The sequence below is a fragment of the Chanos chanos genome, chromosome 5, assembly GCF_902362185.1.
Source record: "Chanos chanos chromosome 5, fChaCha1.1, whole genome shotgun sequence".
Taxonomy (NCBI): Eukaryota; Metazoa; Chordata; class Actinopteri; order Gonorynchiformes; family Chanidae; genus Chanos; species Chanos chanos.
Window position 1 is genome coordinate 21,291,791 of NC_044499.1, and position 24,762 is coordinate 21,316,552.

General features: G+C 38.8%; 1 protein-coding gene across 1 annotated transcript in view; it reads right to left on the reverse strand.

Annotated features, from left to right (window-relative positions):
* Positions 1-5,830: 5,830 nt before the first annotated feature.
* prkag2b (protein kinase, AMP-activated, gamma 2 non-catalytic subunit b) overlaps positions 5,831-24,762 on the reverse strand; it is a 31,558-nt gene continuing 12,626 nt past the window's right edge. Inside the window, exons 4-16 of the mRNA XM_030773764.1 lie at positions 17,148-17,356; positions 14,689-14,800; positions 14,127-14,236; positions 12,795-12,876; positions 11,773-11,831; positions 11,613-11,658; positions 11,437-11,491; positions 10,724-10,850; positions 10,263-10,428; positions 9,956-9,993; positions 8,711-8,857; positions 8,359-8,452; positions 5,831-6,407 (exon numbers count right to left, since the gene is read on the reverse strand). Coding sequence (XP_030629624.1) covers positions 6,376-6,407; positions 8,359-8,452; positions 8,711-8,857; positions 9,956-9,993; positions 10,263-10,428; positions 10,724-10,850; positions 11,437-11,491; positions 11,613-11,658; positions 11,773-11,831; positions 12,795-12,876; positions 14,127-14,236; positions 14,689-14,800; positions 17,148-17,356 — 1,277 coding nt within the window. The 3' untranslated portion in view covers positions 5,831-6,375. The remainder of the gene's footprint in view (positions 6,408-8,358; positions 8,453-8,710; positions 8,858-9,955; positions 9,994-10,262; positions 10,429-10,723; positions 10,851-11,436; positions 11,492-11,612; positions 11,659-11,772; positions 11,832-12,794; positions 12,877-14,126; positions 14,237-14,688; positions 14,801-17,147; positions 17,357-24,762) is intronic.

Here is a 24,762-nt window from a genome sequence, read left to right on the forward strand (position 1 = left end):
TTCCCCTGATCCTAGATCAGTTGCTTAACCACAGCATGATCACCACCCACACCTCTGGACAGGCCACTGATACAGGGGTTAACATTTAGACGATTTTTTGTTAGGCTTTTACCCACTGACACTTGCATTTACCTCACCCCAACAACAATAATAAGAAGAAAAAGAATCAGAATGTCTATCTAATAATAGTAATATCTAATAATATCTATTGTTTATAGAGAATGTATCATAGAATGTTAAACACAGACATCATAAAACAAATAAGAGTAAAGAAGATTTCAGTAAAAGTATTAAGACTTAAGATAAAAGATAAAAACTAGCATAAAAGTATCCAACAGTGCATTGGTAAGTGTACAGTCACTTTAAAATATTCTGTCATGTAAAACAAAGAACGCACAAAGAGTAAGTAAAAGCCAAATATCAGCATTGTTTAAATGATCCCCTTAATGTGCTTCTCTGGCCGTGAAGGGTAGTCTGTTCCACATTCTGGACGCATAAAAACGGACAGCTGCCTCTTCAGTCTCTTTATATTCTATACGAGGAACACTGAGAAGGTTGAGAGAGGGGAATCTGACCACCGTGGTATAAAAGAGACAAATAATCAGTAACGTATTTGAGTGCTCGTCTACTCAAAGCTCAAAGTGTCTGTGAAATAACCTTAAAATCAAGAGACAGAGTAGATTGCACTGAATTGTGGTTATACACTCTCTTTGTTGGGCCAATTAGTGTTCTAGCCACAACATTTGTATTTTTTTTTTGTTTGTTTGTCTGTTTGTTCGTTTTTAAACAAACCAGTGAAAAGGGAATTAAATGAATCTCTGCATGGTTCCACTAGCACACTGCAGTTTATCTTTTGTTTAATTCTTGGTTAAGTTTGAGAGAGTTGTTGCTTTGTCCATTCATCAGTGACAGTTATGTTGTTAGTGTATGAAGAGCAAATGTACCCACTTGTCTTTTGCTATTACAAAATCTTCGACGCGTAGGCTTCATCTTCCTCATTTGACATTACTTCACGCATTTCAGGCAGTCACATATTCATGTTTTATAGTAGTTTTCATTTTATTGTTGTCTTGTATGCATACACAGTGTTTCGTGTCTTTTATTTCATCTGATTTTAATTGTCCGCTCTATCTCTCAGAAAAAAAAATCACAAAAAAATACAAAAACAAAAAACAGCAATAAAAAAAAGGCCATATTTATTTCTCTACATTGTGAAATCATCTCTCTAAGAATCATAGCTGTTACATTGGAGCAACAGTAAGTATCTATGTCACTGCAGTTGTGACATTGGTTTTACAGTTAACAGTAACTACCTTTACAATACCAACATAAACGGTTGTCTACAAGAGGTTTACTTACATCAGGCTAACAAAGTTCATAGAATAACTAGATATTTTCTCATCCTTTTTGTCTTCATTATTTATTATTAGGTACACGAATCTAATCAATTGAACTCTACAGGAAAATAGAATAGTGTGCTCTGTTTCTTGTTTTTTTTTTGTTTCTGTTTTTGTTTTTTTTTTATTTTAATTCACTCACTGGCTTGCAACTTTTAGATGATATAGTCTAATGTAAATGACATATTAATTTAGAGTCTTAATTTGCTGCTCAAATGCTGCTTTTGATTATGATGGTTGACATCACAGAAATGTTGGCTAATTTTATGTCTATTTACTGGACAGTTATATTGTGTGAACATACGCACTCAAGGAATTTCACAACTCAGTCTTTCTGAGGCTTGCCGGAGTTTAAAATTTACATCCAAACCAACTATGGGTAAGAAGAGAAACAAAAGACTGGGGGGAAAAAAGAACAACAGGATGAATAAAGATAAGGATAGTCTCACCATCCCACTTGATCGCAATGTTTTCTTTGCCTTTTGTCCCTTGGGTATCATTTGGTCTTGATTAAGCTGTCTGTTGAGACATTTCCATCACGCTGTTGGTCGGCTCTGCTTCACAGAAAGACGGGGGCAATCTAGCACTCTGTTACTTAACACAGTCCCTTTTTCTTTTTAATCGTCCACATCGTTGACCTTAATGTTCATCCTTTTTTTTTATGTCATTGTTTTCCATTACTTTTCTTCTTTTATTAACAAAAAGGAAAAAAGGAAACAAAAATGTCACAATGTAAATTAGTTTGCATGATTCACACGAGTCAAAAAAAAAAAAGTAATGTTAGAAGTGAGGAGGTGGCGTACCCTTGGCATGGGCGCACAATTGTGCCCATTAGAAAGCTGCTACTAGTGTGTTAATGATCACAACTGTACAATGCATACAAGGCCACCATGGTTGCAGATGTGTTGTAAATAGCTGTTACTATGTCACACTGCTGAATAAGCTATTATGATCCCTCTATGTTTCCATGATTGACAGCCCAATAAAACAGATTTACAATCACTTTGACCTGGGTCAGACTGTGTCATTAAACTGGGTTTGATAAATTGATGCTTCACAGATATTGTGTGTTTTACCTATTTGGAGCTATATAAAAGACTTTTTATTATTACTGCATCATCATGCATATACAGGACAGAGTAGAGGAGTAGGGTGAAATGGTATATAACTGCCCTTAGTGTATGTGTGGTCAGTGTGATCACTGACGTGCTACAGAAAAGCTGATATTTGAGTGGAATAAATGCACTATTAGAAGAGGTGTGTTTGACAGAAGTCTCAGGTGTACTGTGGGGCTATACACACAAACACACACAGACTTCACTCACAAAGTACCTGACAAAAAAAAAGAACTTTACAATGGCTGTGTTATTCGTCTCTACGATCTCCTAGACTTCAAAGCCATTTCAAAGCACAGCGCAGTCAGCCATGCTCACAAACTTCATGTCGTTAAATGGCATGCATGGAAAAGTAATTTCCTCAGGCAAAGTTTCACTTTTCTTTCTTTCTTTCTCTCTCCCTCTCTCTCTCTCTCTCTGTCTAGCTCCTAATGCTCTACATATTCTGTGAAAAGCATGATGCAGTAAAACCAATAGTGAAAGAGAACGAGAGACCCCTAAAGGGAAGAACAGAAGAACAAGACTTCAACCCTTTGAGCCTCTCTTTAATCCTCTCCCCTTTCTCTCTTTCAGTTTCTTTTACCATGTCTACAAAATACATGTGAGGCACTTCAGATGAATTTTTAAAGCCTTCTTATCTCTGATTTTTTTTAAATTTTAATTCATTCACTGGCTTGCATCTTTTAGATGATACAGTCAAATGTAAACCTAGTATTAATTTAGAGTCTTCATTTGCAGCTCAAATGCTGCTTTTGAATATGATGGTTGACATCACAGAATTTTTTGCTAATTTTGTCTTTTTACTGAACAGTTATACTGTGTGAACATATGCACACACAAGCAGCCTCACAACTTGTTCTTTCTGAGGGGCCGGAATCTAAAATTCCTGGAGGCAAAGTCTAAAATTTACATCCAACCCCATTTGTCCAGTATGTCGGTCTGTGTGTTAAACTGTGAGTACACATGCACAAGTTTAGCAGCTACATAATGGTCCAAACAATGAAAATTTTAAAGACGATAATATCAAAATATACCGAACCTGTACATATTTCTTAGAAACACTCAAAATGAATATTGCATTTACAGTTTTAAGTCTTGTCATTTCAAAATACACTAATTGATTTTGTTTGAGTTAATCTCTTATCATGGTACATCTCATTAGTACTTCACCCGCATAATTTCTTAAGACAAAGTGTGGGGTGGTATTACCAAGGCTTAATGTTTGTTTGGTAGCGCCTCTCTGTGGCCACTATTAAAACTACATCACAGTGCTCCTCCAGTTAGGCCATAAAGACACAGGTATACTCTTTTCATTTTTAAGATAGTCCGAATATGGGTACTTTGTAAGAAAGCTTGGTTTTACACTCTCACGCAAAGTCACATTTTATACGATATGTGAAATAATTTCGAATATGTAACAATTTGGCATAAATCAGAGGGGTGTAAAGATACGCCTCCGTGTATTCACAACGAAGGCTTTGGCACGGTACTTACGGTTCAGTACGCATTTCTCACTGAGCAAGGCTTCAAGGGTTCATGCAAAATATAAAACTTCAAACGGACTGGGTAAACTTGTTTAGCTGAAGTGTTCGAACCGAGCGGTATTTCAAAATTCTTCGTCAAACGCGTTATTTCAAAGCGTAGGGGGAAGCAGGGATTCAAATGACAAACTGGGACACAAGGATGCGCTAAAATTGTTTAACTTGCCTTCACGGAATAAAAAGAATAGTTAAATTTGTCCTGCCTTGATATTTATTTGTTTGCTTATTTAGAGCTGTACTTATTTTAGAGCTGTACCGAAAATGTACAGTAGCCAAAATCGCAGCTGTTCTTAACCATTTCAACCCTAACGATCCAGTCACTATGAGAATGAGATAATGCGAATAAGCTACTAAAAACACTTCAATGACTCAAGTTTAAAAAAAAAAGCGAAAAAAATCAAGTATTAATCGTGACCACGGCTTTACACCACTAAACAGCGTTAATTAAAACGACACTCACTTGAACATTGACGGTAAGAACTGATTTCAGTTTAGTGATTTTCTTTTGGAAGGAGACGCGAGTTTCTATTTTTGACTGGCTTCAACTAGCTCATCTACACTTGTGGATCCAGTCAGTTTCCCTTAATTTATACAGACACGAAAGTTAGACAGATAGAATAGAGACAGATGTGCGTTAGGGAGACTGTGGCCATACTTAGATCATGTCTGGGCCTGTGTTTCTCTTTTTTCCCTCTTCCTCCAGTTCCATCTATCCAGCACACTATGACTAAGCAGTGCACTCAGATCCGCCACAAAAGACGCCACAGGAATCCACTCACAGAACACGCCGGACACAAGAAAGCATGAAGCTGCATTGAGTTAATATTTAAAATCAGAAACATAGAAAATAAACCAGAACAGTATAGTGTCATTATCCATGCTTAATCTGTGCATTGTTTTGTTTGGTTGATCAATGCTTCCAATGTTTAAATCAAACAGATAACTAAGAAAAAAAAGTTATGAAAAATTAAAAAAAAAAAGGTAAAAGTTGTGACTACACAAACATGATCATACATTGACTGCAAATACTGAGACAGTGTACTCTCTGACACTTTTTTTTTTTTTTTTTTACACAGTAGATTAGTCACCAAGTTTGCCATGGAAACGTGTTTTGTGACTGCGTCCACTAGCACTGCCTCCTTTTGCATCACCTTGGTTACTGAAAGTCAAGTTACCTTATCTTAGTGCATATGCAGGGGTAACACATGCAGTTAACCACTTCTGCAAAAAAAAGTCTAAAGCACATGAAAGAAAATGACAGTCTTTTAAAAGAAAGCCTTGTATATGGTCTCTTTTCACAGCATATTCATTTTTACCAAACAATATGCCTCCAGCATCCACAGAGACACACAAATACAACACTTGGTTACAGCTTTTGCACTAAATTGTGACCCAGGATTAACTTTGATTTGGTACATTCATTTCTTCAGGCATTAAAAAAAAAAGATTGTATCTCCTCCTTTCCATAGAATGGGCGGGATTAACACAAGGCACTATCGACACAGGACTGGGTAAAGAGGCAGCAGGATTTTTTTTTTTTTTTTTGGATGAGTGGGTGGAGTCAGCCAAAAGTTCCGCAACCATGTTTCTGCTTATTTGGTTGCTCAGGATGAGTGACAACAATTTCATGTCCTCACCCCTTAAAGGACTCGACTATACAATAGACGGATAAAAGACAAGAGGTCCTCTGTCCTGCTCACAAAAGTCCAAGAACACAGTTCGTCATTCTGAGGAAAGACCTGCCGAAGAGTTATGAAAACTTTTCCTGTCCTCATAACTCTAAAAAGCCCAATACAAGTTATTACATGCCTGTTGTCTGAGAAGGACTATGGTCTCATCTAGCATAAAACGCATGGCTTTCTCGCATTAAAAAAAAAAAACAAAAAACAAACAAACAAAATGTATCTCCCACAGTGAACAACTTGGCACTGTCGTCGATGACAATTACAAAGAGCAGCATGATGAAGCAAACAAACCCATAAAACAGGGCAGTTCACAGCATAGCGACCGATACTGAGAACTAACCCAGCGTAGAAATCAGAAAGAGAGTGACAGTTCTGTGCGTTTTTTTCTTTTTTGTCCTTTTAGGGTTTCCACACAAGTCTATGAGTCTACGGAGGCTGCAAATGTTGCATTTAGCTAAGGCATGGAAACAATCCAGAGTGGAGTCATGTTTTTGGTTCTTCCAGTTCCCCTGTACAATTCTCCACATCAGCCTGCCCTTATATTTGGACTGGGACCTTCGGTGAGGCTGATTCCGTCTGCATCAGGCCCCGTCCTTAGTATGTCTTTCCTGTGTGACTGTAATCGTAAACTGTCCCATCATTCTTTCATAACCTCATCCTGGCTGTTCCCTGCAAAGGAGAGGAGAGGAGAGGAGAGAAGAAGGTTAGATTAGGACTGCGTCCCTCAAACTTATCCTTAAACACTCTCAGAGAGTTCCTGTCCTCCCTCTATTCACACTCTAGTACACCTGATTCATACTATCAAGTCCTTGAATCGTAAAAGCAGATGTGCGATTTTGGTGAAACAGTAAAGACATGAAATGGTTGGGAGTATGTCAGAAGAATTTTAGGGAAATCTTTAGAAATGAAAAGAAAAAAAAAATCCACAGATGTTTTAACTGTGGCCCAAATCTCTATGCTCTTAAGGTCTCTGTCAAGCACACACTTTGAAAGTGCAGTGTTTAGAAGACCAAACATCTTGAAATGCAGGCCAAATCAAACCCTAATGATCTGGTCTTTACTTGTGGATTTTTATTAGTTCAACTGTGCGCAGCCATCATCTTAACTGAAGCCTCTCAACACAGACATGCAGCAAGGCATTGTATAGGCATTGTATATTCATAATTAAAATAAATGGAACTGGCAAGCTCATGACTTCAAGCTGAAACCGATACAATTATATATTATATATGCTAACTGCCGTCACTATAACTACACAGTCAGCCATTTGTCTGGTCCTTATTAACATGATGTGGTTGAGACTTCAGAGCTGCAGAGAGGTAATGGTTTTTTTTTTATTTTGAAGATCCAGGGGATAGCTCCACCTCCTTATTTTCCGTTCTTGAAAAACCTCTAAAACGTCTTGAAATTTAGCTCTTTCGAAGTCAAAATACACATATAGCACACCCAGAGCTATAATCTGCATTTCAAAACTGCACCATATGTGATAATGGTGTGATTTGTCTCTCCACTTAAAAAAAGAGCCTTTTACCATCTGAGTTAATGGATACAAGAATGATGGTTTTTACAGGTGTGGGGATTCGATTGGGACAGGGAGGGTTTCTAATGCTCTGTAGCAGGTCTCTTTTCAGACCAATTGTCCCAGTTTAGGTGTGTCAAAGCCACTGCTAAAGTTAATGACAAATTTCAACCATTTTGTTAATGTGTCACCCTTTTGTGGTCCTCTACATTCCTTTGATCTCTATCATTTTTAACAATTATCCACAGAATAAGTACTCCTGACAAACTATACCACTCACACATCAAGGTGATCACTGCAGTGCTTGTGTTAATCATTACAGTATGATGGACTACAACAAAGGGAAGCACGAGGAAAGGAATGATGAAATAAACAACACATGGTGTAGTGTAAAGATTAAAGAATATAGATTAAATCTGTATAATCTGACTTTTTGAACCTAGCAAAGAGGATATGGGTTGAAAGTGAACTGTACAACATTCTCATTAGATAAAAGTGTAATGTCTGGCATGAGATGGTTGTATTTAGAAATGATTATGGTGTTTTTATGTGTTGTGATTGGATTGTGGTTCTCTGGTGGCAGGTGAGCAGACTAGGTATCTGATCAGCTGTTGAATTAGGAGGACAGTGAGTCCCACTTGTCTGACCTATTATGTATTACTCAGCTTGGATGCAAAACAAGTATTCAAAAGGTTACTTTGCATACCAAGTTCACAAAGTTTAACACAGTGTACAAAAGCAGCCCAGGAAGAGACATGCCTGATTCCCACTCACCCTTCAACACCTTAAACATCCTTATACACTAAACAAACAAAAAAAAAAAATCAGCTCACAAAGTGTGAATATACAAAAACCTCTTCTGGAAACACAGCCACGAGCAAAGCAAACTGAACAGAGCAGCATTCCAGAGCAGCCTTGACCAGTAGCGTGAGAGGTCATGCCGCCTGTACCTCAAAGAGGAGGCCCGTTGGGCTAAGACAAGGAGAGATGTCCAACAAGAGGAGTATCAGGAGGGAGGAGTGGAGGGCGGGGTGCTGTGGCGTGATGGAGGAGACAGGTGGAGTTTAGAGGAGACAGTTTAGGAATGCTGAGCGTCTATACCTGCTGGAGTGAGCACCAGAGCCTGCAGGATGTCAGACAGAGAGATGATTCCCTCAATGCGCGAGCTGTCGTCCACCACCACCAAACGATGCACCTTGACATACAGGAAGACGAGGGTTTTAACAGGGAAAAAACGGAAAAAGGTGTCTACAATCAGCATTTAGATGGATTTTTTTTTTTTCACTGAAAGTTGAATTACTTTTTGTGTGGATGCTTTATGTTGCATGAGGAAACTACAGGACCTTGGTCTGTCAAGGTAGACAGTGTATGACACAAAGCAAGTTCGCCAGTTAGCAGGTGTATGTGTGTATGTATGTGTGATTTGTGCAAGACTGAATAAGTCTGAACATACCTCTGCTTTAACGATTCTGTCGACGATGGTCTCCAGGGTCTCTAACCTTTGGCACTTCATGACTCCCTCAAAGTACTGTGATCGGTGTCTGAGAGCCTCGGTGACTGTGATGTCCAGGTTATTGTACGTTTTCTCAGCAGCCAGGTTCTACACACACCCACAACACTAATGAACACAGAGCAGCAGGCAACACGATATATCCACCACCCAAAGTCTCTGCTAACACACTTTATAACACACATTCACATCAAACACATCAAAAGATACATACTATACACATATGCAGTAAGTAAACATTATACACACAGATACATTTCTATATCAATCTATCTACACACACACACACATTTTATATATATACGCATACACACACACACACATATATATATTGATCATTCAAAGTTTGTCCATATGATGTTTGGGTCCAAAACTAAGGTCTGTCAAATATTTTTGTTCAATTCCAATGTTTTTATGTTTTTTTGGCCCTTCATATTTTTTCTTTTTTACACTCAAAAAAACGCTGGGAAGCCATGTTTGGGCATTAATATCCTGAGTAGTATTATTTCTAGCCTCACCAAACTTTGTAGGATTGAAGACAAACATGTTCTCAGTATGACTGAACTATTAAAAGTTTGTACTGCAAGCCTACTGATTTTCTACAATGCCCTAGATTTGTAAAAAACAAAAAAGTGCTAAATTCCTAAACGAAGGTGATACTGAGGGTAGGATATTATAAATCCATTTTTTTGGGCACAAATGGTATCAAACATTATTTTTCTTCAAATACAATCTTTTATTAATTTTGTGCCAATATTTGAGGTCTCTACCATTTAAAGACATGAAGTTATTAAGAATAAAACAAGGCTTCGTAGCATTTTTCAGTCATTTTCATAAGACCAAAATGGTATGTGGAATAACTAGTAGGAACATGAAAATGCATGTGGAAATCGCTTAATGTATGGTCATTTAGTGTACAAAACAGGCCTTAGTTTTGGGACCCATTCATGATATAGACGAGGTCTGAACAAAATCTGAGACAGTGCTGCAACAACCTTATCTGATTTGACACGGTATGGATATGCCAACTCAATATATTTTGCACAATTCAGTGTTGAGCGCCATATTGTGCAGACATACAGATACAAACACACATGTACGCATGAACACAGATAAAAGTACAGACAAAGTTCTCTTTTGAAAAGATACAAACGCTGATAAAAACAGATATTAATAGAAGAGACTTACTATGACATCAAACTTGGAATAAATATCCACAACCTTTCCTAAAAGGTAGGGAAAAAAGAGGCAAGATTTTGCATCTATAGGCCAAACACACAGGGCATATGGAGACAAACAAAAGGATACAAAGACTTCAAACATGGACAACTACACAGAATTTGTGAGACTACACATGTAGATTATATACGATCATGAAAAAACACCATACAACATGTCTAAATCAGACATTCTGTTAAGTGTGTATACAGAGAAGTCCACAGAGTCCAAACACAGAGGGCTAACACAGATCTCTGTTTGTTTGTTTGTTTTTTACCTGTCACATCCACCACAGGCAGTGCAGACACCCTCCTCTCCACAAAGATACTGAGGGCTTTAATGATGGGCGTGTCAGGGTGGATGAAGGCGATATTACTGTACGTGCCAATACCCAACTCTTCCAGGGTCTGCTTCATGAAGGCCGGTTTAGGCATCTCACACACCTGAGAGAGAGAGAGAGAGAGAGAGAGAGAGAGAGAGAGAGAGAGAGAGAGAGAGGGAGAGAGAGAAAGAGAAAGAGAGAGAGAGAGGACATGTAAACTACCACAGACATATTCATTTGCCCCACATATAATGATGTGTACCTCACAATGAGGTGTTTCCTTTGTCCTTCACACAGAGAACAGAGGACATCCACTGACTGGCTGTAGTGTGAGTTTTGCTTAATCACATGCTCTGCAAATGGAAAGGGCTTAAGTGATGCAGTCTAAGGCTCTCAGTCCAGGGGAGGTGACTCACAAAGAGCTGCAGGAACTTGAGGATCCTCTTGTGGGTCAGGATGTAGAGGGCGTTCCCCGTGATGGGATCAATGACAGGCAGACGATGGATCTTGTTTTTGATGAGTGAGTAAACTGCGTCAAATATGCTAAAGAAAACACAGAGCATGTGTGAATGCTTGCAACCTGTGTTTGCATGTCAAACACACATACACGCGCACACACACTCATACTTAAACATACGCACGTACACACTCATGCGCGAGTGCACACGCACACAGCAGAATTAAGTACACTAATGAGAAAAGCCACAGTCTGTTACTTGCGCTCACAGCCTCAGATAACTTGTTCTGCATGCCTGACGTTCATTCTAATTAGACTCTCTCATCACAAAGTCCCTGATGTACTAGCTTCATACAGGAGAGAGTAAAAGTTCAGTACACCATAGAAGAGTGAAAAGTTCTGACACTTAGAGGCCGAATCTCAGCGGTTACAAACAGAGTAAGACACAGAAGAGAGCTGAGTTCAGGGATTGGCAGATATCAGAAAGCAAAAGGCTGCACAGGTAACACTGACTTATTTCTTCATTGATTTTAGGTCTAAGTATATTTTCCCTATCAAAAGCCCTATTGAAATTTAATATTTTTTTTATCCAGGACTAAAATATGGAAGTGGTAAAATAAAATGAACACTATTTGAAATTATAAAAAGGAAACAAACAAACAAACATTTTACCTTGCCTCAGGTGATATGCTGACAAAGGGCTTGAATGTCTCCTGCAGGTAGAGTTCTGATGTCAAGAGCAAAAAAAGAAAAAAAAAACATTCATAGCTTCACGTTTTATAAAGTTATGAATTACTGTAAAAGTATTCTGATCATAAACCTCTGTTTTAAACCAATAAGGGCAATACCTCTCCACGTCTCTATCTTATGCTCTTCCAGTTCATAGATTTGCACCTGAAATATTGTGGGAAAAAATTTTAACTCACAGTGCAAATGCATTTCTTTTTTTTTATGTTAAAATATTTGAAATAAGGAAAAAACAGACAAAATCCTTGTGTGGAAACGTACCAGAGGTGACTTGTAGTACCTATGCAGTATAATGATGAAATCTGTAATCGTCAGCATCCCTAACAGAAATGAAACTGAATTCAGATTGTGTTTTATAGGACTGATGGGCATACATTGAAAATTACGCGGAAGGATAATGACGCTGGGTAACTGAGCTGCTTCGCTGTATGTGAAATAGATATAACAACAACACCAGCCACCACAACAATAATAATCTATTATTTATAATGATCCTTTCATACAAAATTCAGCGGCCTTTGAAATACTGGTGTTACAAAGAGTAACATGCAGAATGCCTAAACGGAAAAAAAAACATGTGGTGAACATTAGCTTTGATACAGATTTAATGTTAGAAAAACATGGTGAACATTAACTGATACAGATTTGATATATAAAAAAAAAACATGTTGTGAACATTATCTTTGATATAGATTTCATATTAAAAAAACATGTGGTGAACATTATCTGTGATATAGATTATCCTGGTGCATTCTAACTGTAACTGCTTCTCAGACAGACAGTAGCCAGCATCCTTATCACAGCCCTAAACGGTTAAAAAAAAAAAACTACGGGACAGAGACAGAAACATTCAGTATACAGACTCAGCTCAAAGAGGACATGAAAACCCATGCTTACTGATTACTTATCACTAAAACATGGGCTGTCTGGTAGATAAATGTAGCTATGTCTGAGGAGGTCAAATTAGATGCCATGGCAACAAAATAAGCCTTGTATGATGGGACTTCAGAGGGTCTAAGTGAGTTTCAGCTTGAGTGAGGGAGGACTGATAATAAAACTTTGCAGGATTGAACAAGTTGCATATTTCCTCAGTCACTCAGAACATGTGCTCACTGAAGTAACTATAATAAGGAAAGTGAACTGACTGAGTGAGTGTGCGTGTGTATGTGTGTGTGTGTGTGTGTGTGAGTGAGAGAGAGAGAGAGAGAGAGACAGACAGACAGACAGACAGAAACACACACACACACATACACAAACAGTGTATTCAAGCTTAAAATACTCACCCACAAAGCTTTGTCTCTTGGTTTCCCATAGCGGTGCAGCTCTAACTCCATTGGAGACAAGGGCAAAAAATGCTTTTTTAACCTGAGTGAGAGAAAACAAGGACCAAGGGCACAACCTTACTGATCACAGACAGTTTGGAGAACTGAGGTGGTGGGAAAAACCTGGATGCAAACTCTGGTCTTTTGTACCCACATCTTAAGATATGTCAACTTAGTTTTACACAAAGATCAACTGTTTATTGCTGTGCTCTGCTTTCCTGTGTTAGTGCTTCACTGACACACCTCTGGTTGCAAATCTACAGCATACCTTCCACATGCATCCCTTCCCCCATAACATCTCACTAATGTACCCCACCTCTGACCACACCTCATTAACAGCTCACTAAGACAATCAACCATGGTGACTTTTTCCAATTAATTTATGCACAATTTATACAATTTTACACAGTTAAAGACTCCACTAGAGTTCCACATTACTGCGAAATCCTGCTGCTGAGTTTCTATAGAGTTTGCCTCTGTAAACGAAAAACGGAGCTACCTCAGAGTTGTTTTAATTTTTAATCTCCACACTGTATTTCCTATTGTGTCTGCTGCAGATAATAAAACATTCATGCAGCAAGAAGAATCTCAAGCAACTCTAAGAGATCCATTTTAGGCTAAAGTAGAGAACTGAGTAGGTAAGGAACTGAGAGAAAGCCCTTCTGATGACAATGGTCATAAACCTACTTTCAGATTAAGATCCTAACCATTATATTGAGAGTAGCAGACAAAACTACCCACATCTAGATCACTAAGCCTGTAAGTATCAGATTAGAAAATCTTGACCTTCCTTCTGGATCAGTGAGTGAGTGTTCCTTGGACAAAACAAAATAAATAAAATATTCCATCTGAGGACTGTCTCACCTAAACAGACCTAAGACCAGGAGAAACCTTGCGTTCACTGGGTGAAGTTGTGAAATGATCTGTCTTTGAAGGAAAAAATGCTTACACATGATTACTGTTTAACTTCAGCAGTCTCAGGTTTATGACCACTCCAGACAGAGCGGTCTGAGTCAAGACGCTTTTCTTTTCCACTGAAACAACTACATAAAACAAACATTAAAAACCTTGAACCTATACAACTCTCTGATAGAGAAAAAAAATTCGACACAAAGAGAACTTTGACTTTCACTGACAAATAAGTGAAATGTATGGAAAACCAAGAAAATGCAATATATTTAGGCATCAGACTGAGAACGCCTCACAAAACACACCTTACAGGAGGCAGTGATTTCTGGGAACACTGTTGATCAATCTGTGACATAAAAAGATCTATGTGAGGGTCTGACTTACTTGTAGTGTTGTGTCAAAAACCACCAGCTTTGAACTGGTGGGGATGATGTCATAGCACTTGTGGGACTTCATAAAGCGCATGTAAATACCACTCCCTGGTTCTTCAGCAGCTACAGAAACAACAAAAGATTTAGCTCAAACAGTTACTTGCACTACACATTCATAAGTCACCTGTTTAAATTTGGATTTCCAGGCTCACAGTTCTCAGCTCTTCATTTTACTAGAATACACCAACTCTATTGGGGTAACATGGGGGACTGTATACTAAGACAACTGTCACCCAATCAGGTAGACAGAAACTTCAAGTGCCATGAACATTATTTCATATCACATACAATATTCAAGGCCGAAAAACTGTCGACCCTTTCCCCCCGTAATGAGTAAAACGCTCTATTTACCAAGTTGTTACTGACGTTAGAAAGAAAGCATTGTAACCCTCACATAAAGCAACCAGTCACCGAAAACGTGTTTCTGTTAACTTTACGTAGATTGCATTTGGGAGGGCATAAAATCAGTTTGTGACGTTTTGAGGATATTTTAAATCTTGTGACGAGGCGCTTACCTTCATCTTCAAGTTCAAGTTTCTCCAACATGCCTTCAGCTAAACCGTAAACCTGCCAAAGAGAGAGGCTTTCAGTTACAGGTAGGCTGATATTCGCGCCGCTCTTCAGTAGCTCATTGAAAGTTAACGGTATACAAAACATATAAAACTGATCGAAGACTGGTCACATGCGATGATGTGAGTTTTTATCAGCAGATCAGGCTTTTGTCATCGAGGAAAGCACACAACAGCTTCGTGTATTCTCTCTGGACAAAACGAGCCGAAACTCAAAACTCAACTCAGAACTTAGACGGCATTTACAAAACAGACCAATTCGTATTCTGTTTGTCGTTGTAGTTCCGATTTCCCAAGGGCAATCACAGCGTTTACTGGAGAAACCCACGCATTCGGGAGTTTGTCCTTGCCCAGGTCCACATGCGTTGCTTCCTCTCTGAGGCAAATTCATAGGTAGAATATTAATAGACTGACACACCCCCTTAAAGGTGGAAGTGGAACACTACTAAACTACTTCATGTGACCATGTCCCTCTGAACCATGCTTCTCAACGCAGCAGATATGGGTCTGGGTTCGTTTTTTGACTGCGGAGAAAAGTTATTTAGATACACAAAAACTGTTGTAGATGGCTACGGTGCCCTGCTGCAACTTAATGGAGATGTTCTGCTCACCTCAATAGACTGAACTCCCAAGTCATACACTGAGTGTATCAGTATATCACATCGCCCTGTGTTAGCCCAGCTGCATGTAGCATTTAATACTTCACAGACAAACGAAATATACATATATTATTGATTGCATCTATCTGTGAACATATACATTAACCTGAAGTTTAAGAAGTAATTTGAGCACAGAGCTATGCTCATAACATATGTATTTCGTTTGTAAACTATGAAATGCTAAATGAGCATAGGGCTATGCCTTTTTAACAAATGACAAACAAGGTAAAGTAACTTAATTCAAATCAGAAATGTTCAGTTTCAGTTTGGGTCATAATTCACAGGATTGAATTCCTTATGAAGTTTAGATGATTAATCACAAAAGATCAGTTCTATCAGTGATAACTGGCTACTTCACAATGCATAAGAAACATTTCTGTTGCCTCTGGGATACAGAAGTTACCATAGTCACCATAAACCTGAACCACAGTGATGCGGTGTTTCTGATTGTTCTGATAGTTGCATAGCTATAAATCCTTCAGGCTTAAACACCAACGGTACAGTGATGCTCGACCACAGTGTCACAGTCACTACATATCACAGGTGACAGAAAGAGAATGGAAATTACATGACTTTATACTGCCTTGGTAAAGAGAAAAGTCACAGTATTTTACAGTAGTTGCAATTAGGTAAGCAAGAGAATGCTATTTTGTGTGTGTGTGTGTGTGTGTGTGTGTCCGTGCATGCATGTGTACATGCTTTCATGTGTGTGTGCGCGTGCTTGCGTGTGTTTGTCTGCCTGTGGAGGGGTTGAGTTCACACTTCGCTTATGACTCTTATTGGTAAACTGTTCTAAATGGCATTGTATGGATAGGCAAAAATACTAATTCATATTGGCCTTTAACATACCTAAAATGGTCTGCTGAAAAGTAACAAAACTAGTTAAGACTTAGAAATGTGAGACATATTGACTGTGCAGTTATATATTTGTCATAAAAAGCGTCAAAATCACCCTTTTATCCATCACCAGAGCTCCAATCAGCTCTATGACATTTTGAAAATGTCAGCCTTTGGTATAAATCTGCAGATCTTTATAGAGCATGCATGAAACTCCATGGCCTGTTCCCTTTGGAGTGCCGTGGTACTGAAGCATTGGAGAATATGGGAAATAACCAAATGGTTTAGAGTGCCTGTAATCGAGCCCAGTTGAACAGATGGTGCACAAACACTATCTTGTTGACACGAGGCACATCTCGTCATAACAGCTTTAAGGAAGGGATCACCATCCGGCCCAAAACACTTTTATGCAACTGTCAGGGATGAGCACGCTGCTCTGATGAAACACTCTGGAGTTAATTTCTCGGAAAATCTGCAGAGTATAGGATGTACAACCGAGTCGGATACTTGTAAACAGGTGACAGCCTTCAGTCATCAGTGAGACTGTCCTTAAACCACAAAAGCACTTCCGAAAGCCATTAAAAACAGAAACAAATACCCCGGGAACTGGCTCTTTTGTTTTGTTTTGTTTTGTTTTGGGTTTTTTTGTAGCTTGTTTTGCTTTGCAAGAGCAAGACTGGACAGGTCATAGAACTCAGACACCTTTAAAACTATACAGTTAGTACTAGTTGAATGAAAGATTCACTATTATATTTGCTATAATACAGCGATGGAAAGTATCCTGCAAATAAACCACTGTCTCATCCCTGATATTTGATGCAGGGATCACATTTGTGTATAACTAGTAGGCTGTTACAGTTCGGAGTACTGACTTGTCAAACAGAGGTAAGGGATGTTTGTGTGGCTCACCTGTCGTGAGGTAGAGTTGGGGGTGAAAGCAGGGATGGGGGGCTTGGCAGAGGGTGGCAGACTAAAACGCTGTCCTGTGTCTGGAGGAGATGACAGAGAGCGGGAGCGTGTTTCCAGGCGCTCCGTAGTAGTGCTTTGAGCTTCCGTAGGGAATGCCAGCTGAGTCGGCGTCTGTGTCGGCGTAGGAGGGGAAGAGGAGAGGCCAGACGCTGAGAAGGAGAAAAATCAACGTCAGATGATGAGGGATAGGTTCTCTAATTTAAGGTGGCAATTTTGTAATGCGACCATGCTGCAGAGGAACAACTGTTTGAGTTGTTAAGGGACATAGTTCTGACATAGTTCTTGAAAGTCTTGTCTACAAGGTTTCCCCACTGCGAGCTATGTGTCGGCGCTTTAAGAGATCCAGACGGTAACCACTAACTGTAGTGATCGTTTCCTGGAAGGTTACTATTAAGATCAGGGATTTAACAGTAAGCAAATTATAGTACATCATTTTTTTTTAACCCACTATTTCTTCAGGAGATGCATGATTGCTATCATCACTTCCTGCTACGCAGTGTGATCTCATACTAAATATCATGAAACTCAAAACTCAACTATAATGGAAAGAATGAATCTTAATATTTCAATTTTAAAAAGTATCATTGTTACAAATGTACGCTGCAAAAACATGATGCTATTAAAAACTAAAAAGATGTTATTATGTATATATATGTAAAGACAAAAATTCTCATTTAATTATTGGCTGTACTCCCGAGCCCTTGACAAGAGCAGACTGCAGATGGTCTAGCGTCCTCCTAAAGGTGATTCAATACTGCAATCAGCAATATATAAGCAAAGATTAGCCTTGACACACAGTACTGACCAAAACATATTAGATTATGTAGCAACAAAATCCCTGAGAGGAACAACTAAAACAATGCTTTGGCTGTATAAAACTACTTGACTCACAGGATGAAATCCATTCCTGTGAGCCTCTGTGAAGCCAGCAGTTGCCATAGTGATGACCTTGTTAACACCCGTTTTCAATCATTATTCATTATTATGGGCAAATGGAATTATGGGAGGATGAGAGGGCAATGAGACAACTCCACAGATCCTGAGGTACCATGGGAAACTGACCAAAAGATGAGTTATTCTGTGAAGATACTAGAATCAGAGATTTAGAATATGTTTCTTTGGGTTTCGTTTAGACATAGGCCGGAATAAGATTTTAATGTTAACCAGTCACAACCTCACCTGACAGTTACCTGGTGATTAACAAAATGAAAACACATTTTAAACTACTGAAAATTACAGAAAAACAGCTTCCAGAATACCTTTAAAACAATCAATAAATGGTTGCACAGTTTTGTTTCTGAGATGGACATAACTGATATAGATGGAATCAAAACTGCTTGATATTAAACCTGATATGCTTTGAGGTTATTATTTCATGCCTAATATTGGTTATCCAGACTAATACAATACAACACGTTTTGAATACGGAGCCCTGTGTTTAGAAGTTAACAGCACTCAGTTAACATGTCAAATATCTAAGACAGAGTAAAAAACAGACAAAAGAAAAGGGCTGATGAAAATGAAAGTACACTGGTGGCTATGTCCTATATCAGCTCAATTTTTTCCCCCCAAGAGAGTCTGTTCTCAATGTAAGCCTTTGTGGACTGCATTGCATGAACTTATTCTGGACTGTATTGCAATGGCCGATGTGTTATGAGTTCTAAAACAAACCAGAGGTTTATATGAGTGTGTAAATGAATGAGTCACTGCAAACAGCTGCAGGTGAGATCAAGTCTCACATGACAGGCCTCACATGCCCCACTCAAACACAGCCCTGACATATGACACCCACACACCCTTTGCCCCACTGACATATTGAGTGTGTAGCCTAACTACCATGGATACCGCTGTGAGAGCAGAGTCAAACCCATGTTATATACCACTGTGACATAATCGTATTTAGACAACGTGTCGGACACACGGTCTAGACACAGCAACACAGATGGGTACAGTAGGCAGGTCACATGTAATGTAACCTTGCCTTTCTGACTTCTTATTAGACAGATGATTGGGTAACCTAACCTATGTTACTGAGGGTTTTAATCTGTGTTCAGTGTATGTTAAGAATAATTGTGAATGTGAGGTCTGATTGTCACAATGTAACACAACATGAGTATGTCTGTGATCAGTGGTCTTTCTCTCTCATTCTCATTCTCGTTCTCTCTCTCTCTCTCTCTTCCAGTTTCAACCCAGTCACCTTCTTGTTATGCACAAATTAAAGCTCCTATTGATTTGTTCCAGCACAAAAAGAAGCAATTAAGACACATGAAAAGACTGGTTAAAGTTCTGGCATGCCACCGACAGTACATTTAAGTGTTATAGTTTTTCAGATACAAAATTTGTACCAAAAGAGCTAAGTTCCATTTTAAGTACTCACAAGTAGTTTGAGTGGAATGCATCAATAAGAGATATTACAGAATAGGACAAATAATTTATCCAGTTTAATACTTAAAAAAGAACTGGCTGTATGGGACACATGTATACAAATTTACTCTCATTATCACAAGAAAGACTTTATACTTCATATTCTTATGTGTACTAAAAACAATCAAACTACCCAGAGCCTTTTACACTATATGGCTTTTTCATTATTTCAAGCAAGTTGAACAATAATCCAGTCCATGTAAATACATCTCTGGTTGCTAACAGATTTTTCTCTGTGGGTCTGAGAAGGAAACTGCTTAACATGTTGAGCATATTCACCACAGGAATAAGATAACCTGTGTGTTAACCATCATACCTTATAGAGCACTGTGTTCAGAATGAGGAAAACTTGTGTCTACCCATTATATGTGGGGAAAGTTTTCCATACTACAGTTTCCAGGGGAATAGAGTGTCTCCCTACTTCACCATACTTGGTTCCTCAGTGAACTAGCTTTTACCTTGTAATTTTTTACATTTTATTTTATTGGATTGTTACCCCATTTTTTTTCCACAAACTGAAAAGTTCACTCCCTGTACTCGCTATCACTCAATCTCTGTTCTAATCCAGTGAGAAGTTGAGCGTCATGAGCCATTGCTTCTTTTCATCTGCCAGTTTACAAGCATCTCCAAGGGAATGAAGCATGTGTTGCGGCCCATGCTGTTTCCCCTGGATTTGTCTACAACTGAGCAGACACCACATTGATACCAGGAGTTGCCAAAGTGTGATGACAGGAAGCATAGTCAGGAAGCTAACCGTCCAACAACACGGCTAATTGTGTTCTTTGTGATGGCTGATCCAGCTGGGATTAATCCTGAGATTCAAACTCAATCCTAAACACCAGTTTGCACACTGAGTTTAGGCTCCAGTGTATAAACTGTGTGGGCATCGGTGGGATAGGTAAAGGATCTTAAAAATTTAAATTACGGAAGTTTATCTTAAGTACTCAAAACCATAAAATATCTACATCCAGTAAAATTGATTCTCAAGAGTAAATCTCTAGTTTTTCTTTTTCAAATACATTCTAACAAACAAAGACAAGGATTTTAAATTATCCAACAAAGAAATTCACTGAGAAAATGTCTGAGAAAAATCCCAAACAGATACTAATAGACTGAGGGTAAATAAGAGTTCTATCTACTCTGGTGAGCCTGTTCATAGAATCAGTTCCTTACAGTGCTGGGTAGCTGTGGAATCTCCACTATCTCCTGACATTTAGCTGCATGCTGCCACTCACTGGGTCATGTTGGCAGCCTGCTCCGTTAGCTTCTTATTTTAGCCTCACTGCTACCACACATTCCCCATGAGGAGATAAGACAATCAGACAATGCAGCACCAGGCTTCAGGGACAACTTTTAGCCCTTTAAGTGTCAAGATTTGTACATTTAGTGCAAATTATTCTTTTCTTCACTGAGAAAATGGTACAGAATGGCTGGAATGTAAATAGCTTGCTCAGTCATGCTTAATATATATGATACTTATTAAGGATGGGACGATATAGTTATCTCACGATTCGGTTCGATATACGATATGAGGTTCACGATTCCATATCACCACGATTTGATAGAGCCTAATAACAGTTCAGTGACAAAGTATGAATAGTCAGAATTGATATTTCATTTTTAGCCGTGCAAAATACAAAATAAATTTTCATTTGAATTAAGTTCTCTACGAGACAACACATATAGAGGTCAAAGTAACAACAGGAATTCTCATAAAGATCAGGAATACAACAAAGGTGTTATAAATACAAGCTTTTTAAATGCTTCCCAGCAGCAAAGTTAACCACTCACTCACTCACCCACTATCTAAGCCACTTATCCTGATTAGGGTCGCAGGGGGTGCTGGAGCCTATCCCAGCGCTCATAGGGCGAAAGGCAGGGAAACACCCTGGACAGGTCGCCAGTCCATCGCAGGCAAAGTTAACCAGACATATTAAAGTAAATGACTAACATGACATAACGAATCATACTTTAAGTATGTGTCTCTACATTGTGTACAGAAACTGTTTCTTTGCGTAACAAGATACCATAAATCCCAGCAGTTTTCAATGACACACGTGCGTAGCCTATGTAACGTTATTTTGACACTGATAGTCACGTCACGATTAGTTGAAATAAAGCTTAGTGATGCCTAAAATACCATAAAAAGATACCATAATTCCATTATTGCTTTCATTGTTCAGGCATCTTAACTGGCGATTTTCAATCAATAACACGTTTGTGTGTAATGTGTTAGCAATGCAGCAACAGCATACTATAAAACTCCCTACATGACGTATATTCAGGAGAAGAATGTACTCGTTTATAAATAAGAGTCTCAGTTGGAGACAGAAGTTGAGAATCTTAGCCAAAGAAACTTTAATGTCTAGAGGGTAGGGTACAATACAAAGTAGCAAATACAAATGCAAGTAGGGTACACTACAAAGTACCAAATATTGCATATCATTTTCTTTCTTATGAAATGGATCTTAATATTTTTGGATCGCGATATACCTACTTTCGATCTGTAGTCCCATCCCAAATACTTATCATTTCTAAAACAGATATGTCGTCTCAAACCAACAGCGATGTGACTAATGATTTTAGCAAATTTATGCAACAATGGTCTCATATACTCATATTATTTTGAGGTGGCATTAAAGCCATTAAAAATTGCCTATACTGTCTTAAACTTTTGCCAAGCAGTAGAATAAACATTCTGTGCAGTCAACACCAAGTCCTGCTGTCCAATAAACAGGACTCTGTGTCCGCATATTAGATTAGAGTGAACTACTGAGTAATTCCCTGGCACTGTGGTACAATGCAGAGCTGTCAACAGAGTTAAAAGGCATTTGATTTGAGGAACAGGGGCTGAAGTAGATGGGCATATTTTCTTTGACTGGTATAATATAGTGAACTTCTTGCATGTCAGCAGGTGGCATGGAATGAGCTGTCAGTCTTCAGAGGAACTGAACAGACAGGCAACCTGACCCCGTCTGATTTACGTCAGGGCTTGAACCTGCCGAGCCGCGTGACCAGCTTAGTCACCTAACGTGGGATGCAGGAACAGACAACTCCAGTCAGCCAGATGTAATGAGATAAATTACTTCTGGTCTCTGTTTGTGTCGGTGTGTGTGTGTGTGTGTGGTGTGTGTGTGTGTGTGTAAGAGTTAGAGAGGTGACAGATCTGTTTCAATTAAATGGATATGTTTTGACTCTGTTTAGTCACACACACATATACCATTGGCACTGGTCAGAGTAAGTCAAGATCCCACTGCAAAGCATTCTTGAAGCTGCTCTATGTTCTTTACTGTTCAATATCGACCACAGACACACACAAGTAATGCCTTCATGGCTTTCCTTTACTTCCCTGTGAAACTGTATGAAGTCTTAGATGTTAACAATTCCAGTTTATGGTGATGTGTTCCCATTACAGAACATACATACACTGTACAATTCTGTGACAACAACAAAAGAGTATTAAAGTTATATACCAAATATATATGTAAAGAAATAAAAGCGAGTAAGTAAATTATTAACTGTGTTATTATAAACATGAAGATTCAGTTAGTTCTTTTATGCCAGTTTTGCTAATTTATAGCACATTTGTCCTATTAAAATACAAACATAACTTGTGTGTACAATGGCATATGATCAATACCATTGTCCATTGTGAAGTTGTATTGGCATACAGATTTTTGTTCTGTGATTTATTTCTGTTAAAATGTTGTGTTTAGATTTGATCATAAATTAAATAAATATTGGTGTCACATTATTTGAATCAAAAAACACCTTGCAGTAGGTAGGATATAACTTGGTTTCATGAGAGAGGGGGAGGTGAGGGAGACAGAGGCAGCAATAGAGTTATCCAAAACATGAATGACAACTACTGTGTGTGTGTGTGTGTGTGTGTGTGTGTGTGTGTATATATATAGTAAATATTCACCAAATAACCCCCCCCCTCTTTTTTTTCTTTAATTTGTTTGAACTTTCTGTTTACTCCAATAACACCTTTCAGCTTTGAAAGGTGTTTGCACTTGAAGAATGGAAGTCAAAACCAATCCCCTACCCTCAGTTGCAAAGTAAATAAAACCAGCAGACACATGGGAGTCATGACAGAGTTCTGACGGGACTGCAGCGTCCCTGTCATGTGATGGTGTCCCAGTCACAAAGCTCCATGGTGTCACATTTTTGCTTACGTCACTGTGACAAGAGTCTGGCTTGCAGAGGGGTCAACCCTGCCCAAAATTAGGAATGGCAGAGTCCTAAACCAAGTGGCACCCCACGTGCTGGCACACTGCAGGGGCACCTCAACTCAGCATAACGTAACCATCTTTTCCGCTGAGGAGGAACTTCTAGGCCAACTATTTTAATAAACTTTGACATGCAAAAATAGAGCAGCGAGTCTAAAGGGATTCCATGACCAATGGCAATTATAACAACAGCAGATTTGTATGCTGAGACACTGTATGTGGAAGGCAAGCATGACTAAACATTACTACGTGCTTTGAGCATAAGTAGTGTTGATATTTAAATTTCAATAACATCCCAGTCTATGATAAGATCAAAATCTAAAACATTTTACCACCCAGAAACTGTTGTAATGAGCAATCACCAACATTATAAATATCTTGAAACCTAATTTGCTAAAAAATGAACAGTATGGAAGTTACGTCTTCATATACTTTGTCAGTGCAATTTGCTTTCAAACCCGAATGGTTTGTTCACTCCAACAGCTACTCATTCTGTATGCTGTGAATGCTCAGTTAGAAAACAGCCATACGTAAGATGGCAGTTCTCCAGATGTCAAGCACAGATATTTTTTTTATCTTACAGTACACCAAATATTGTGAAGACCAGGCAAAAGTACACTGCTGAATAAGACCAGTGCATGACTCACATGTCATAATATCTACATTGTAATTCAGCCATTACTTCTTAGCCAAAACTGCACAGTTAGCATCATCTCCTGTTCCTACTTTTAATCATCATGAGAAAAATGCCTTTTCTTATGTCAGATGAGGAATGGCACTGTACCGGGAAGGCATGGCGGCTCAGACTGGCGTCTTCCTGACAGTCGTTCCTCTTCCTTACGTTTTTTGCTCCGTCGCAGGCTGCCAAACCTCTTCATGGGGAGCAGAGAGTGATGGGG